Raw genomic sequence first — 13,643 nt, 5'->3', positions numbered from 1 at the left:
GCTAAAAATACAAAAATTATCTGGGCGTGATGGAGCATACTTGTAATCCCAGCTACTTGGGAGGCTGAGGCAGGAGAATCGCTTGAACCCAGGAGGTGGAGGTTGCAGTGAGCCGAGATCATGCCATTGCACTCCAGCCTGGGTGACAAGAGCAAAATTCTGTCTCAAAAAAAAAAAAAAAAAAGAAAAAAAGAAAAAATAATTGGGCATGGTGGCACACACCTATAGTCCCAGCTACTTGGAGGCTGAGGTAGGAAGATGGCTTGAGCCTCGGAGGTGGAAGTTGTAGTGAGCTGAGATCATGCCACTGCACTTCCAGCCTGGGTGACAGAGCAAGACCCTGTCTCAAAAACAGAAAAACAAAAAAAACAAAAAAAAACACCCTAGAAAATTTTAATGTAAATTTCCAGGTGGATAAGTTAGATGTGCTAGATTATAGGTTAAATTTCATTGTTGTTGTAATAATGTCTTTACGCTATAATTCAATGGCTATCCTTTAAATGAGAAATCTCTAGTTGCATTTAAAATATAATTTGATTTACAAAAATTGTTTTATATACAGCTTTAATGCCTGTACTTCGCATATAACATGAGGCATTTTTTTTTTTTTTTTTTTTTTTTTTTGAGACGGAGTCTTAACTCTCTTGCCCAGGCTGGAATGCAGTGGTGCAATATTGGCTCACTGCAACTGCCGCTTTCCCCCGGGGTTCAAGCGATTCTCCTGCCTTAGCCACCTGAGTAGCTGAGATTACAGGCACCTGCCACAGTGCCCGGGTAATTTTTTGTGTTTTTTTAGTAGAGATGGGGTTTCGCCATTTTGGCCAGGCTGGTCTTGAACTCCTGACCATGTAATCCACACGCCTCGGCCTCCTAAAGTGCTGAGATTACAGGTGTGAACTATCGCACCTGGCCACATGAGGCATATTTCTATTGATGTTAATATGTGTGCTTCTCTTGGTAGATAGACAAGAACTAGAGGTGACGGTCTTATTTCACAGGTGAAATAGGCTAAATTAGCATGTTAGAGCCACTGCCTGGCTTGGTTTAATTTCTGTGATTTCCTAGTGTTTTCATTTTAAACTCAATTTGCTAAAAATTCTTAGATCTTGCTATTTGATTTTGAACTATTCCTTTAGGAAATGGTAATTAAAAATTAATTACTTTCTTTGAGAATTTACACACAAAGTGCATTGCCACGTTTTTTTGAGCATTAGTAGTTTCTAAAATAGTCTCAAGAAATTGAAAGGATGTAGGATTTAGTTGTGAAATGTTTTTACGATATTGTATATTTAAAGATACTTCTGTAGCTCCATTTTATAATAAAATGGGAGCATCAGTACTCAAAATTAGGGAATTATAAATTAGCAGTAAGGTCCGTGTTTCACTGTGTCACTTGGGAAGGCAGCTGTTTTGAGGTCTCTATGTGGTATAGTAATTGAGAAAGAGAGTTCAGAATGTACTGTGTTTCATAATTGACAATCCTGATGGGGCGGGCAGTGTGGCGCTCCAGAGCTGCAGTGCTGTGGTGGGCAGAAGGAGGTTTCTCTTTTAATGATATACCCTAAATAAAGAAGCAAAGGGGAAGTGCCGTACAAATGCTGTGATTAAATAACTATTAGAGTGGAGCCAGCCCCTCCACCATGTGCTGGATTTCATCGCCACTTGCCCACGCAGAAGCTTTTCTCCTGAAATTATCCCCTTGCTCTCAGGCAGCCTCTGTTTTTTTCCTTTTTACTCCATCATTTTCATCAGCATATAATATGCTCTCCCATTTTTCATTTAAAAAATCTTCTTTTGACTCCATGTCCCCCTCAGTCCAGTATCTCGTTTTTCTGCTGTATCCCAAATGTGCCATAAAAGATGTGTTTAGTTTTTACAATATATGGTAAAAGATTATTTCATTCTTCACAAGATTTTCACTGAAGCAGGTAGATGACCTAAGAAAAAATTTAACGGAGCAGATACCTGAAACTACTTTTTTTTTTTTTTTGAGACGGAGTCGTGCTCTGTCACCCAGGCTGGAGTGCGGTGGCGCAATCTCGGCTCACTGCAAGCTCTGCCTCCCAGGTTCACGCCGTTCTCCTGCCTCAGCCTCCTGAGTAGCTGGGACTACAGGCGCCCGCCACCACGCCCTGTTAAATTTTTGTAATTTTAGTAGAGACGGGGTTTCACCGTGTTATCCAGGATGGTCTCGATGTCCTGACCTCGTGATCCACCCGCCTTGGCCTCCCAAAGTGCTGGGATTGCAGACATAAGCCACCGCGCCCGGCCACCTGAAACTACTTTTATGAACCAGTTTGTCATTGAGGAGTAAATTGGTTATTTGGTTATTAGCTTGGCTATTTACTCATATTCCTAGTCTGAGAGGGTAGATTCTTAAAGACCTATTACCTGTTAGCTGTATTAAGAGTTGTTCTTAATTTAGGTAGTTGCATTTATATGAGTTTAATTATTTTTTATTGATCTGAGATTCACATATTGTTAACCATTTTAAAGTGAACAATCGAGTGGCATTTAGTACATTGACAGTATTGTGCAACTACCATCTCTACCTAATTAAATTGTTTTTGTTTTTGAGATGGAGTTTCGCTCTTGTTGCCCATGCTGGAGTGCAATGGCACAATCTCGCCTCACTGCAGTCTCCGCCTCCCAGCTTCAAGTGATTCTCCTGCCTCAGCCTCCTGAGTAGTTGGGATTACAGGCGCCCACCACCACGCCTGGCTAATTTTTGTATTTTTAGTAGAGACAGGGTTTCACCACGTTGGCCAGGCTGGTCTCGAACTCCTGACCTCAGGCGATCCACCCACCTCGGCCTCCGAAAGTGCTGGAATTATAGGCATGAGCCACTGCGCCCAGCCTGAAAATCACCCCAAAAGGATACCCTGTTTTCACTGAGTAGTTGCTCTCTTTCTGCCTCCCCATAGCCCCTGGCAACCACTCTTTTGCATTCTGTCTCTGTAGATTTACCTACTCTGGATATTTCATATAAATGGAATCATAGAATTAATATGTGACCTTTGGTGTCTGACTCCTTTCACTGAGCATAATGTTTTTAAGGTTCATCCACCTTGTAGTGTGTATCATGACTTCGTTCCTTTTTATGGTGGAATGATACTCTGTTGTGTTGATGCATCATATTTTGTTTATCCATTCATCGTTTGTTGGACATTTAGGTTATTTCCACCTTTTGGCTATCATGAGTAATGCTGTTGTGAACATGCTGGTACATGCATTTGTTTATCTGTTTTTAATTCTTTTGGGTGTACATCTAGGAATAGAATTGCTGGGTCATATGGTAACTCTGTGCTTAACATTTAAGAGCTGTCAGACTTTTCCATAGCAGCTGAATCATATTACTTTTTGCCGACACCGTATGAATGTTCCCGTTCCTTGCATCCTTGCTGACTCTTTATTTCTGTGTTGTAGTCATCCTGGTGGATGTGAAGTGGGGGTACTTCATTGTGGTTTCGATTTGCATTTCCTAAATGATCACGTACTTACTGGCCATTTGTAAATCTTTGGAGAAATGTCTATATGAGTCCTTTGTCCAGTTTTTAATTGATCTGTTTGTGTCTATTTCTTGTAGAGTTGTAAAGGTTTTCTATATGTTGTAGATACTTGGGATGATATTGAATCTATAGATCAGTTTGGTAAGAATTGCCATCTTAACACTATTGAGTTTTCAAGTTCATGAATATAGAACATCTCTCCATTTATTCAGGTCTTATTTAATTTTTCAGTTGTGTTCCTATTTAGTAGATGGCTTGTGTTTAGCCACAGATATTATTGGAAGGATATTATTGAGGCAAGAAGGAAAATGGAAAGGAAGTAATATTTCTCATCACCTTGAAAATGGCAGCTAGTGAAATGACTGAATTTTAGTTGGAATTCAACAATGAAATTTGGATTCAGCAGTGAAACTTAGAAAAAATTTTACGGTGTGTTAGTTCAAACCTAATACAAATAATCTTTTAAATAAAAGTATTCTGGCTCCTAACAAAGCGCCTGTACTCTTTTGACTCTTTTTCTGTGAGAACTTTATTCTAGGTAGATTTTTTAGCAGGGTATGTGTGCCAGTTTTTTGTTACCACACTTGAGGTAAGAACTGTAATTACATTGTCAAAATAATATTTAGAGTATTATTTTCAGGGAATAATTGCAGTGGTGTGACGAATATATTATGCTCATCAAATTTTATGTAAACACAAGCATGAGTTACTTTAATTGAGTTATTGGTGTTGTTTTTGGCCTTTATTCTTTCTTAATCTGTAAAAATAATGTTGGGATTTTTGAGGGTCTTCATAACATTTGCAGTATTTACATAAAGATCAGTTGATAAGCTGTTTGGTAAAGTAAACTGTCATTTGTACCTGTCTGGAGTTTTCTTTTCTTGTGTCTGGGACATCTTTAAGCCTTTTCCTTTTCAGAATTGTGTTCTGATCCCGAGCGTTAATCTTAGGTGCCTGATGAGTTGTTGGGTCAGTTGGTTGTCAGATCAACCTATACTGTTGGCTTTTTGCATGTTAAGTTTTACACAGATTTGAGTGTTAATATTCCAAAACATTCAGTAGAAATCTTTTTTTTTTTTTTTTTTTTTTTTTTGAGATGGAATCTCTGGGTCTGTCTCCCAGGCTGGATGCAGTGGCTTGATCTCGGCTCACTGGAACCTCTGCCTCCTAGGTTCAAGCAGTTCTCCCTGCCTCAGCCTCCTGAGTCGCTGGGATTACAGGCGCCTGCCACCACGCCCAGCTAATTTTTGTATTTTTAGTAGCGACGGGGTTTCACCATGTTGCTCAGGCTGGTCTCTAACTCCTGACCTCAGGTGATCCGCTCCCCCCTCCGCACCCCGTCTTCCCAAAGTGCTGGGATTACAGATATGAGCCTCTGCACCCAGGCAATAAGTTAATCAATTTTGTATGTAGAGTATATTGTTTTGATAAGGCATATTAATTTTTTTTTTTTTTTTTGAGACAGAGTCTCACTCTGTCTCCCAGGCTGGAGTGCAAGTGGCATGATCTCGGCCCACTGCAACCTCTGCCTCCCAGGTTCAAGCAATTCTCATGCCTCAGCCTCCTGAGTAATTTTTTGTACTTTTAGTAGAGATGGGGTTTCAGCATATTGGCCAGGCTGGTCTCCAACTCCCGGCCTCAAGTGATCCACCTGCCTTGGCCTCCCAAAGTACTGGGATTGCAGGCGTGAGCCACCGCGCCCAGCCATGGCATATTCATGTTATTCCCAAAGTGACCTTGTGGAGAGAGACCTTAATTTTTACAAGAAGCAAGCAGAAACTTTCTGTTTAATAACATGGAGAATATTTCTTAAGATGTATTTATTTATTATGTTTAATCATTTATTTATTTTAAACTTTTATATATTCTTAGCTTTTCGCTGTGGCCTGCAGTTTTTAGGCAACATTGCCTCACGGAATGAAGATTCCCAGTCTATTGTTTGGGTACATGCTTTTCCAGAACTGTTTTTGTGAGTATATTGATAAGAATGTTTCTAACTTGTGAGAAGATTGTGGTTATATTTTTCCATTTTATATAAAGTTCGAAAAGTAACCCTCTGTAATAGAGTTCAGGATAGTAGTTGTTCTTGGTGGGTGGGTGCCAGCTGGGAGAGGGCACTAGGGAAACACCTGGGTCCTGGAAGTGTTCGTCTATATCTTGACCTTAGTGGTGGTTACATGGATGTGTACATATCCAAACTTTGTTCATTGAGCTGTATGTACACTTAAGATTTGTGCCCTTGCTTGTATATCAGTTTACTTTTACGAAAATGAAAGTTGTGGATAAAGTAAGTAATATTGTTACGGACACTGAAATTTATAAGAAACACAATTAAAATAAAACATCAAAATATGGGCAGTGAATTAAAATTCTTTATGTATTGAATACTGATATGTTCAGCACAATGCTGTATGTTTTGGAAGGTAAGAAGATGATGTGGGTAAACAATCAGTTTATCCATGTAAGAAATGGGTAACCAGTCCGTTTATCAGTGTAAGAAGTGGGTAACCATTCCATTTATCTGGATTGGATCCTGGTACTTTTTCTGGTGATTCTACTTCTTAAAAATCAGCTCTGTACATAAGAAATTGAGCATTGAGGTAAAAGGTGAGCAGGCAATAGAGTCAATATACCGTATGAAAGGCACAGTCTGGGAGCAGAAGGCCTGGCTTCGAATCCAGGCTTTGGTGCCAATGAATGGAGTAACTCTGGTGGTTACAACAGTATAAGCAGCACAGCAGGGCAGCAGCTGTTGTGTACCTACCCTGAACTGGGCATTATCCGTGTATTTCTTCTGTTCTCACAATAGCCTGCAGAGTAAGTGTTACTGTCTCCCCATCTGGACAGATGAGAGACCTGAAGCTTATCACTGGTAAATGGCAGAGCTAGAGTTTAAACCCATTGCTGCCATCTGAATCCAAAGCCTATGCTCATTGTAAACACTGTGCTGCTTAAATTCTGTGCTGGCCTTCCTGGTTGTACAGCTTTCCTGGGCTCCTCCGTGAAGTTTAGTGTTAAGATTGGATAAACTCTAATTCACTTCTAGCTCATGGAATTTCTCAAATTTCTGCAAATAATTAAAAGTTGAAGGTGTATATATATTCATGCTATATATATATGAATGATATTTGAGCTTAGGTGGAAGAAGAGAATTATGAAATTCAAGCTACAGAAACAGACATTGCTTATCTTTGAGAATTCATTCCCTTAAAACATTTTGGACACCTAATATCTGCCAGGTTGTGGGATAGATGATTAGAATACGGTGGTAACTTATATATTCGTTATTCTTGACGATTTCATTCTTTGGTCAGGGAAATAAAGGAACAGGCACGTACGTTGTGATGTAAGAACTAAGGTAATTAGGGTAAATCCAGGGTGTAATGGAAAAACAAGGGAGAGGCTTAAGTGTAGGACAGTCAGAGAAGTCTTAAAGTTTACATGTTGCTTTTAGATCTCATTTGATCATCATAAAAATCCTATGAAATAGAGAAGGTTTTTTTATTGTATTTTATTTTATTTTATTTTTTTTGTTTTTGTTTTTTTTTTTTTTTGAGACGGAGTCTCGCTCTGTCACCCAGGCTGGAGTGCAGTGGCCGGATCTCAGCTCACTGCAAGCTCCGCCTCCTGGGTTCACGCCATTCTCCTGCCTCAGCCTCCCGAGTAGCTGGGACTACAGGTGCCTGCCACCTCGCCTGGCTAAGTTTTTGTATTTTTAGTAGAGACGGGGTTTCACTGTGTTAGCCAGGATGGTCTCGATCTCCTGACCTCGTGATCCGCCCGTCTCGGCCTCCCAAAGTGCTGGGATTACAGGCTTGAGCCACCGCGCCCGGCTGTATTTTATTTTTTATACCAGAAAACAAGCTAAGAGAGGTTCTTTGCCTTCACTCTTTATGCATTTATGGGACAGATATAACCAAATTTGAATTCCAGTTTTGTCAGGTGCTGGCTTTGTGCTATTGGCCAAGTGAAGTTAACAAATTCTTTATCTGAAATATATGAATAATATCTCCTTCAGAAGAGTATTATGAAGTTTAAATGAAAAGCAAAATCCTACCATATTGCGTAACACACGATATAATTGGCAATCAATATGTCAGTGACCTTCCCCAGGCCACCTGGCTGATAGCTAGAGGAGCTAGGAGTTATAGCGAGGCTCCTGACTCCAAATTCTATTTCTTGCTCCACTGTACCATCTCTTCTATAGGCATCTTGTCCTTAAGGACTATTAAAGCAGTGTCAGCAGTCATTGAGGTATCATTTTGTACCTGTTGATTTTTTTCTAACAAGAATGAACATTTTAATGTTTTATAAATGTAATCATTTTAATCTTTATCACTAATAGTAAGTTATTTGCTTTTTTGCCTTCTGAGTTCTATGTCAACTTCAACTTTAATATTTTGGATACTTTTTATTGTGACTAAGTTTGTATTTACTATTTTTACAGTAAATAATTACTTATTTTAAAGTGCTATAATTCTCCCTTAAATCCTCAAAAGTATTAGTATGTAGTGAATTTGCCAATGGTATTACTGTTATTTTTGTGTTTTATTTTATCACGTTATTAAATTGGGCTAACAGTCTCATTTCCTTGTTTGGAAGGTCTTGCTTAAATCATCCGGACAAAAAAATTGTTGCCTACTCTTCAATGATTTTGTTTACATCCCTTAATCATGAAAGAATGAAAGAACTGGAAGAAAACCTCAATATTGCAATTGATGTCATAGATGCTTACCAAAAACATCCTGAATCAGAATGGCCGTAAGTATCTTGTTAGAAATTTGATTGCTTTAGGACATCCTGACAGATCACTTTCCTTGCAGAGGTTTTAAGTAAAAATTTGGGCATTGTGATAATTGAACAATAAGTTAAAACTTAACGTATTGACAAAATTAGAAAAGGTTTTGAGCAGAATCTAGAGAACTTGTGAAAGAGGTGAATAAAGTGAGGCTTGAGTTGAGTCTTTAAGGACAAAGAGAATTCTTTAAGGTGGTGAGGAGCGGGAAAGACATTGTTGGTGTATGAAAAAACAGTGTGAAATGCCCCGGCACCTTTGGAGTGTACAGATCAGACTGTTGTGGCTGCAGAAGCTAGTTCATTAGATCAGAGGTTGATGCAAGCCTTGTGAGCATCTGTGCAGATGAGATAGTCACTGCCATTCAAATTGCCCCCCATACATAATGTACCGCCACCCTTCGTAGATAATGTATTATTTCTCTCTGATTGCTTTTAAGATTTTTCTTTGTCTTTTCAGAGGTTAATTATGGTATTGGCTTAAATTTCTTTGGGTTTACTCTTTTTGGGGTCTCCTCAACTTCTTGAATCAGTAGATTTATGTCTTTTACCAAGTTGGGGAAGTTAATTTGGGAAATTTTAGCTGTTATTTGTTTGAATACTTTTTTTCAGGCCCTTGTTCTCTCTCTACTTCTTCTGGGACTCCATGTTTTAGGCACACACATAGTCGAAGGCAGGGCCAAGGCTATGGCTCAACTGATGGGACTATGAAAGTAATACAAATTACAACAATCTACTTTTAGCTTTAGACAGTTTGTTACTATATAGACAGAGAAAAGAAGAAGCCAAAGGGGCCAGCTCCTCCTGATCCTTGTCCCAGATACCACAAAGACCTGGATGATTAGGATATGAATTGTGAGGTACCCCATTCCTGAGGAGCCCTTCTTGGCTGTTAAAAGGCTTTATATGCTAAGAGGGGTGGGGCAGAAAGCTCTGTACCTCATTAGTGCAAAACTCATCAGAACCTGTCTCATGACAGCCTCTCTTGGGAGACAGAAGAGCAAAAAGGAGACAGCCTCAGAAGCCTCAGGCCTCCCATCTCGGGTTCCGGGAGGATCACAAGGTAGTCAGCAGGCAAGACTCAGATTAGCCGCTGTTCAAGCTCTGGCATGCATGGTATACATGGATATGTCCAAGGTCACCAGGGCGCTATGTGGAGCTGTTCCCCTAGACTCTGAAGATACAAGTGTTAGTCTTCTGTTGTTGTTTTGCAAGTCCCTGAAGCTCTCTTCAGTGTTGTGTGTTTTTTTTTTTTTCCTCCAGTCCATTTTCTCTCTTTGCCAGTACTACAGTGTCTTGATTACCGTAATTTTATAGTAAATTTTGAAATCAGAAAGTGTGAGTCTTCCAACTTTGTTCTTTTTCAGTTTTTTTTTCGTTGTTGTTCTGGGTCCCTTGTGTTTCCATATTAATTTTAGGATCAACTTTTCCATTTATTAATTTTAAAAAGCTGGAATTTTGATAAGAATTACATGAATCTATAGACCAACTTGGGGGAATATTGCCATCTTACCTAGATTAAGTGTTCCAATCCATGAATAAAGGATATTCATCTATTTATTTAGGCCTTTTAAATTTTCTTCAGTTATGTTTTATAGTTTTTAGTCTATGAGTTTTGGATGTTGTTAGTTCAACTTATTCTAAGTATTTTATTCTTTTTGATGGTATTGCAAATGGAATCCTTTGATTTTTGGATTATTCATTGCTAATGTGTAGAAATACAACTGATTTTTGTATATTAATCTTGTATCCTGCAATCTTTCATGCTGAACTTATTTATAGTTTTAGTAGAGTTTTTTGTGTATGTGATTCTTAGGATTTTCCCTGTACAGGACCATGCCATTTGCAAGTAGATAATACTTTTTTCTTTCCAGTTGGGTTGCCTTTTCTTTCTTTTCCTTGCCTGGTTGCCCTGACTGGAAATTCCAATACAATGTTGAGTAGAATTGGTGAGAGCAGACATATGTGTCCTGTTTAAGATCTTAGTGGGAAAGTGTTCAGTCTTTCAGTGTGTTGTTGCCTGTGGGGTTTTCATAGAAGGCCTTGCTCAGGATGATAAACTTTTCTTCTACTTCTGCTGATTTTCTTTTACTTGTTGAATGTTTTTATTATGAAAGTCTATTTCATCAAATACATTTTGTGTCTGTTGAGATAATCATATGGCTTGTGTCTTTTAGTCTATTAATACTTTGTCTAACAGTGATTTTTATACTTTAAATCAACTTTGGATTCCTGAGATAAATCCCACTTGTTCATAGTGTATAATCCTTTTTATATGTTGCTGGATTTGGTTTATATTTTGTTGGGGATTTTTGTGTGTATATTCATAAGGCATATTGGTTTGTAGTTTGTTTTCTTTTTGTGATTTCTTTTTCTGATTTTGGTATCAGGTAAATACTGACTTTATAGAAAGAGGTTTTATTTTGTTTTGTTTTTGGAAGATTGTAAAGGATCAGTATTAATCTTTAAATATGTGGTAGAATTCACTGGTGAAGCCATCTGGTTTTGGACTTTTTATTATGGGAAGTGTTTTTGGTTACTAATTCAATCCCTACTTGTCTTGTTTTTTGTTGTTGTTGTTGTTGAAACAGAGTCTTACTCTGTTGCCCAGGCTGGAGTGCAGTGGCGTGATCTTGGCTCACTGCAACATCCGCCTCTTAGGTTCAAGCAATTCTCTGACTCAGCCTCCTAAATAGCTGGGATTGCAGGCGCCTGCCACCACGCCCAGCTAATTTTTTTTTTTTTTTTTGTATTTTTAGTAGAGACGGGGTTTCACCATTTTGGCCAGGTTGGTATTGAACTCCTAAGCCCGTGATCCACCTGCCTCAGCCTCCCAAAGTGCTGGGATTACAGGCATGAGCCACCGTGCCCGGCCCCTACTTGTTACATACAGGTCTATTCAGATTGTTGTCTTCTTGGATTGGTTTTGGTAGTTTGTGTCTTTCTAGGAATTTGCCTGTTTGGTCTAGGGCAGGGGTCTTCCAGCCTCCGACCTATGGACTAGTACCTGTCCATAGCCTGTTAGAAACAGGGCCACACAGCACAAGGTAAGCAGCAAGTGAGCGAGCATTCCTGCCTGAGCTCCACCTCTTGTCAGATCATCAGCCACATTCGATTCTCATAGGACCACAAACCCTATTGTGAACTGTGCATGTAAGGGATCTAGGTCGCACACTCCTTATGAGAATCTGTTATAACTAATGCCTGATGACCTGAGGTAGAACAGTTTCATCCTGAAACCATCCCCCCACCCCTGTCTATGGAAAAATTGTCTTTCATGAAACCAGTCCCTGGTGCCAAAAAGGTTGGGGACCGCTGGTCTAGGCTATCTAATTTGTTGGCACAAATTGTTCATAGTAGTAGTAGACCCTTAGAATATTTTTTATTTATGTAAGATTGGTAGGAATGTCCCCTCTTCCATTACTGATTGTAGTAATTTGAGTCTTCTCTTTTTTCTTGTTCACTATAGCTAAAGGTTTGTTAGAGTTTTTGCTCTTTTCAGAGAGCCAACTTTTGGTTTCGTTGATTTTCTTTACTGTTATTCTCTATTTCATTTCTTTTTGCTGTAATCTTTATTATATTCTTTCTTCTGCTTGCATTGGGTTTGGTTTGCTCTTTTTCTAGTTTCTCGAGATGGAAGGTTCCTGACATGAGATCTTCCGTCTTTTTTTACTTTTCTACAAAGTTCCTGGTAAGAACTGCTTTAGCATCCCATAATTTAGTGTTCCATAAATTTTGGTGTTTGTGATTTTATTTTCATCTATTTCAAATTATAGTCTCATTTCCCTTATGACCTATTGGTTATTTGGGAGTTTGTTGTTTAATTTCCACATATTTGTGTATTTCCTAAATTTCCTTTTGTTATGGTTTTCTAATTTTATTTCATGTGGCCAGAGAACACACTTTATATGATTTCATTCTTTTTGACATTACTGAGGCATCTTTTATGGCCTGACATATGGTCTATCATAGAGAATGTTCCATGTAGACTTGAATGTGTATGCTGCTGGTTTTGGTGGCATGTTCTGTAGATATCTGTTGGGTCTGGTTGGCTAGATGGTTGATAGTGTTGTTTAAATCTTCTATTTCCTTGCTGATCTTCTGTTTTAGTTCTTTTCATTATTGAAAGTGAATTATCATCCATTTTCTCCTTCAGTTCTGTCAGTTTTTGCTTCCCTTATTTCCATGCTCTGTTAAGTACATACACACACGTTTATATTTATGATTGTTATACCTTTTTGATGCATTGACCCTTTCTCATTACAAAATTTATCACAAGTTTTGTTGTTTATATTTTAATAATCTCCCGTTTTTTAAAAAATCTATTTTTAACATATGTTTTGCACATAGTAGTCAGTGTGTGATTAGGCCACAGATTTTCTCCAGGGAGTAAGCCTTGAGGCACCTGTAATCCCACTTGCATTCATAGGTGAGGTATGAGCTTTTTCAGTTTTGGCTTCTTTCAGTGTAATCTTTTATCATTCTGTTGAAATTATACCTAATTTTGAAATTATTTCTTTTTCTGAATATTCATTTGTATTTCAGTTAAAATTTGCAAACAGAGGTTGGTACATAACAATAATATGATGTGTTGACTTAGAAAACTTCCCTTTGTATGCAAATGTAACATGACAGGATCGATCATTAGAGCCAGCTTACTTAGAGAAATTTTCTGTAGCTGAGTTCTGTTTTATTTGTTGAGTACCTTGGGTCTGTATTTTAATCATCTGCAGTTTTTTTTTTTTTTTTTTTTTTTTTTAGCAGCTTGGAATAAAGGGCAAAAGGTCATAAAGGGCAAAATATAAAATCTGTTAATAGCTCAAGTTAAAGTTATCAGAGACCACTACAAGGAATTCAGAAAGGAACAAAGGATGGATGTAGTAGTGGCTAAAAGATCACTTATGCAGTCCAGGTGCGGAATACTTTGATTTGTGTGAGAGGAACTCTACATTTGGTAACGAACAATGAGATCACAGGATATCCAGAGGCTTCCGACAAAATTGTTGCTTTTACTGTTAAATATAAACTCATCCCTGGAAATTGGAGAAAACCCACTTTCTGCCTTTTTTCTCCCCTACATTTTAGAAGATAGGTGGCAAATAGTACAAAACTAAATGGTCTCGGAATTCATTATGTTTTCTTTTCTTCCCTTGCTTGTTTCTTAGAAAAGGGCAAATGTGATTCCAATAACTTTGGGTTTTTTAATTTGAGTATTCTAGAGACACAGGAAAGTGTAGGCGAGAAAGTCTTTGGCACTAGTTGGTTTGAATTGTTGGTATAATGTCTTTCTAAAAACGTCTGTTCTTTTGTTTGTAGGTGTGAAAGATGTTTTCATGCTCT

At 38.3% G+C, this 13,643-nt stretch overlaps 1 protein-coding gene across 2 annotated transcripts in view; it reads left to right on the top strand.

Moving 5' to 3' along the window:
* Positions 1-13,643, top strand: part of ATXN10 (ataxin 10) — a 209,004-nt gene that overhangs the window by 56,734 nt on the left and 138,627 nt on the right. For both annotated transcript variants that reach the window (XM_050805913.1, XM_050805911.1), the window contains 2 exons: positions 5,382-5,478; positions 8,112-8,270. In XM_050805913.1, coding sequence (XP_050661870.1) covers positions 5,382-5,478; positions 8,112-8,270 — 256 coding nt within the window. The remainder of the gene's footprint in view (positions 1-5,381; positions 5,479-8,111; positions 8,271-13,643) is intronic.

The sequence above is a fragment of the Macaca thibetana genome, chromosome 10 (assembly GCF_024542745.1).
Source record: "Macaca thibetana thibetana isolate TM-01 chromosome 10, ASM2454274v1, whole genome shotgun sequence".
In the NCBI taxonomy this organism is placed as follows: Eukaryota; Metazoa; Chordata; class Mammalia; order Primates; family Cercopithecidae; genus Macaca; species Macaca thibetana.
This window is presented reverse-complemented; position numbering and strand designations above follow the sequence as displayed.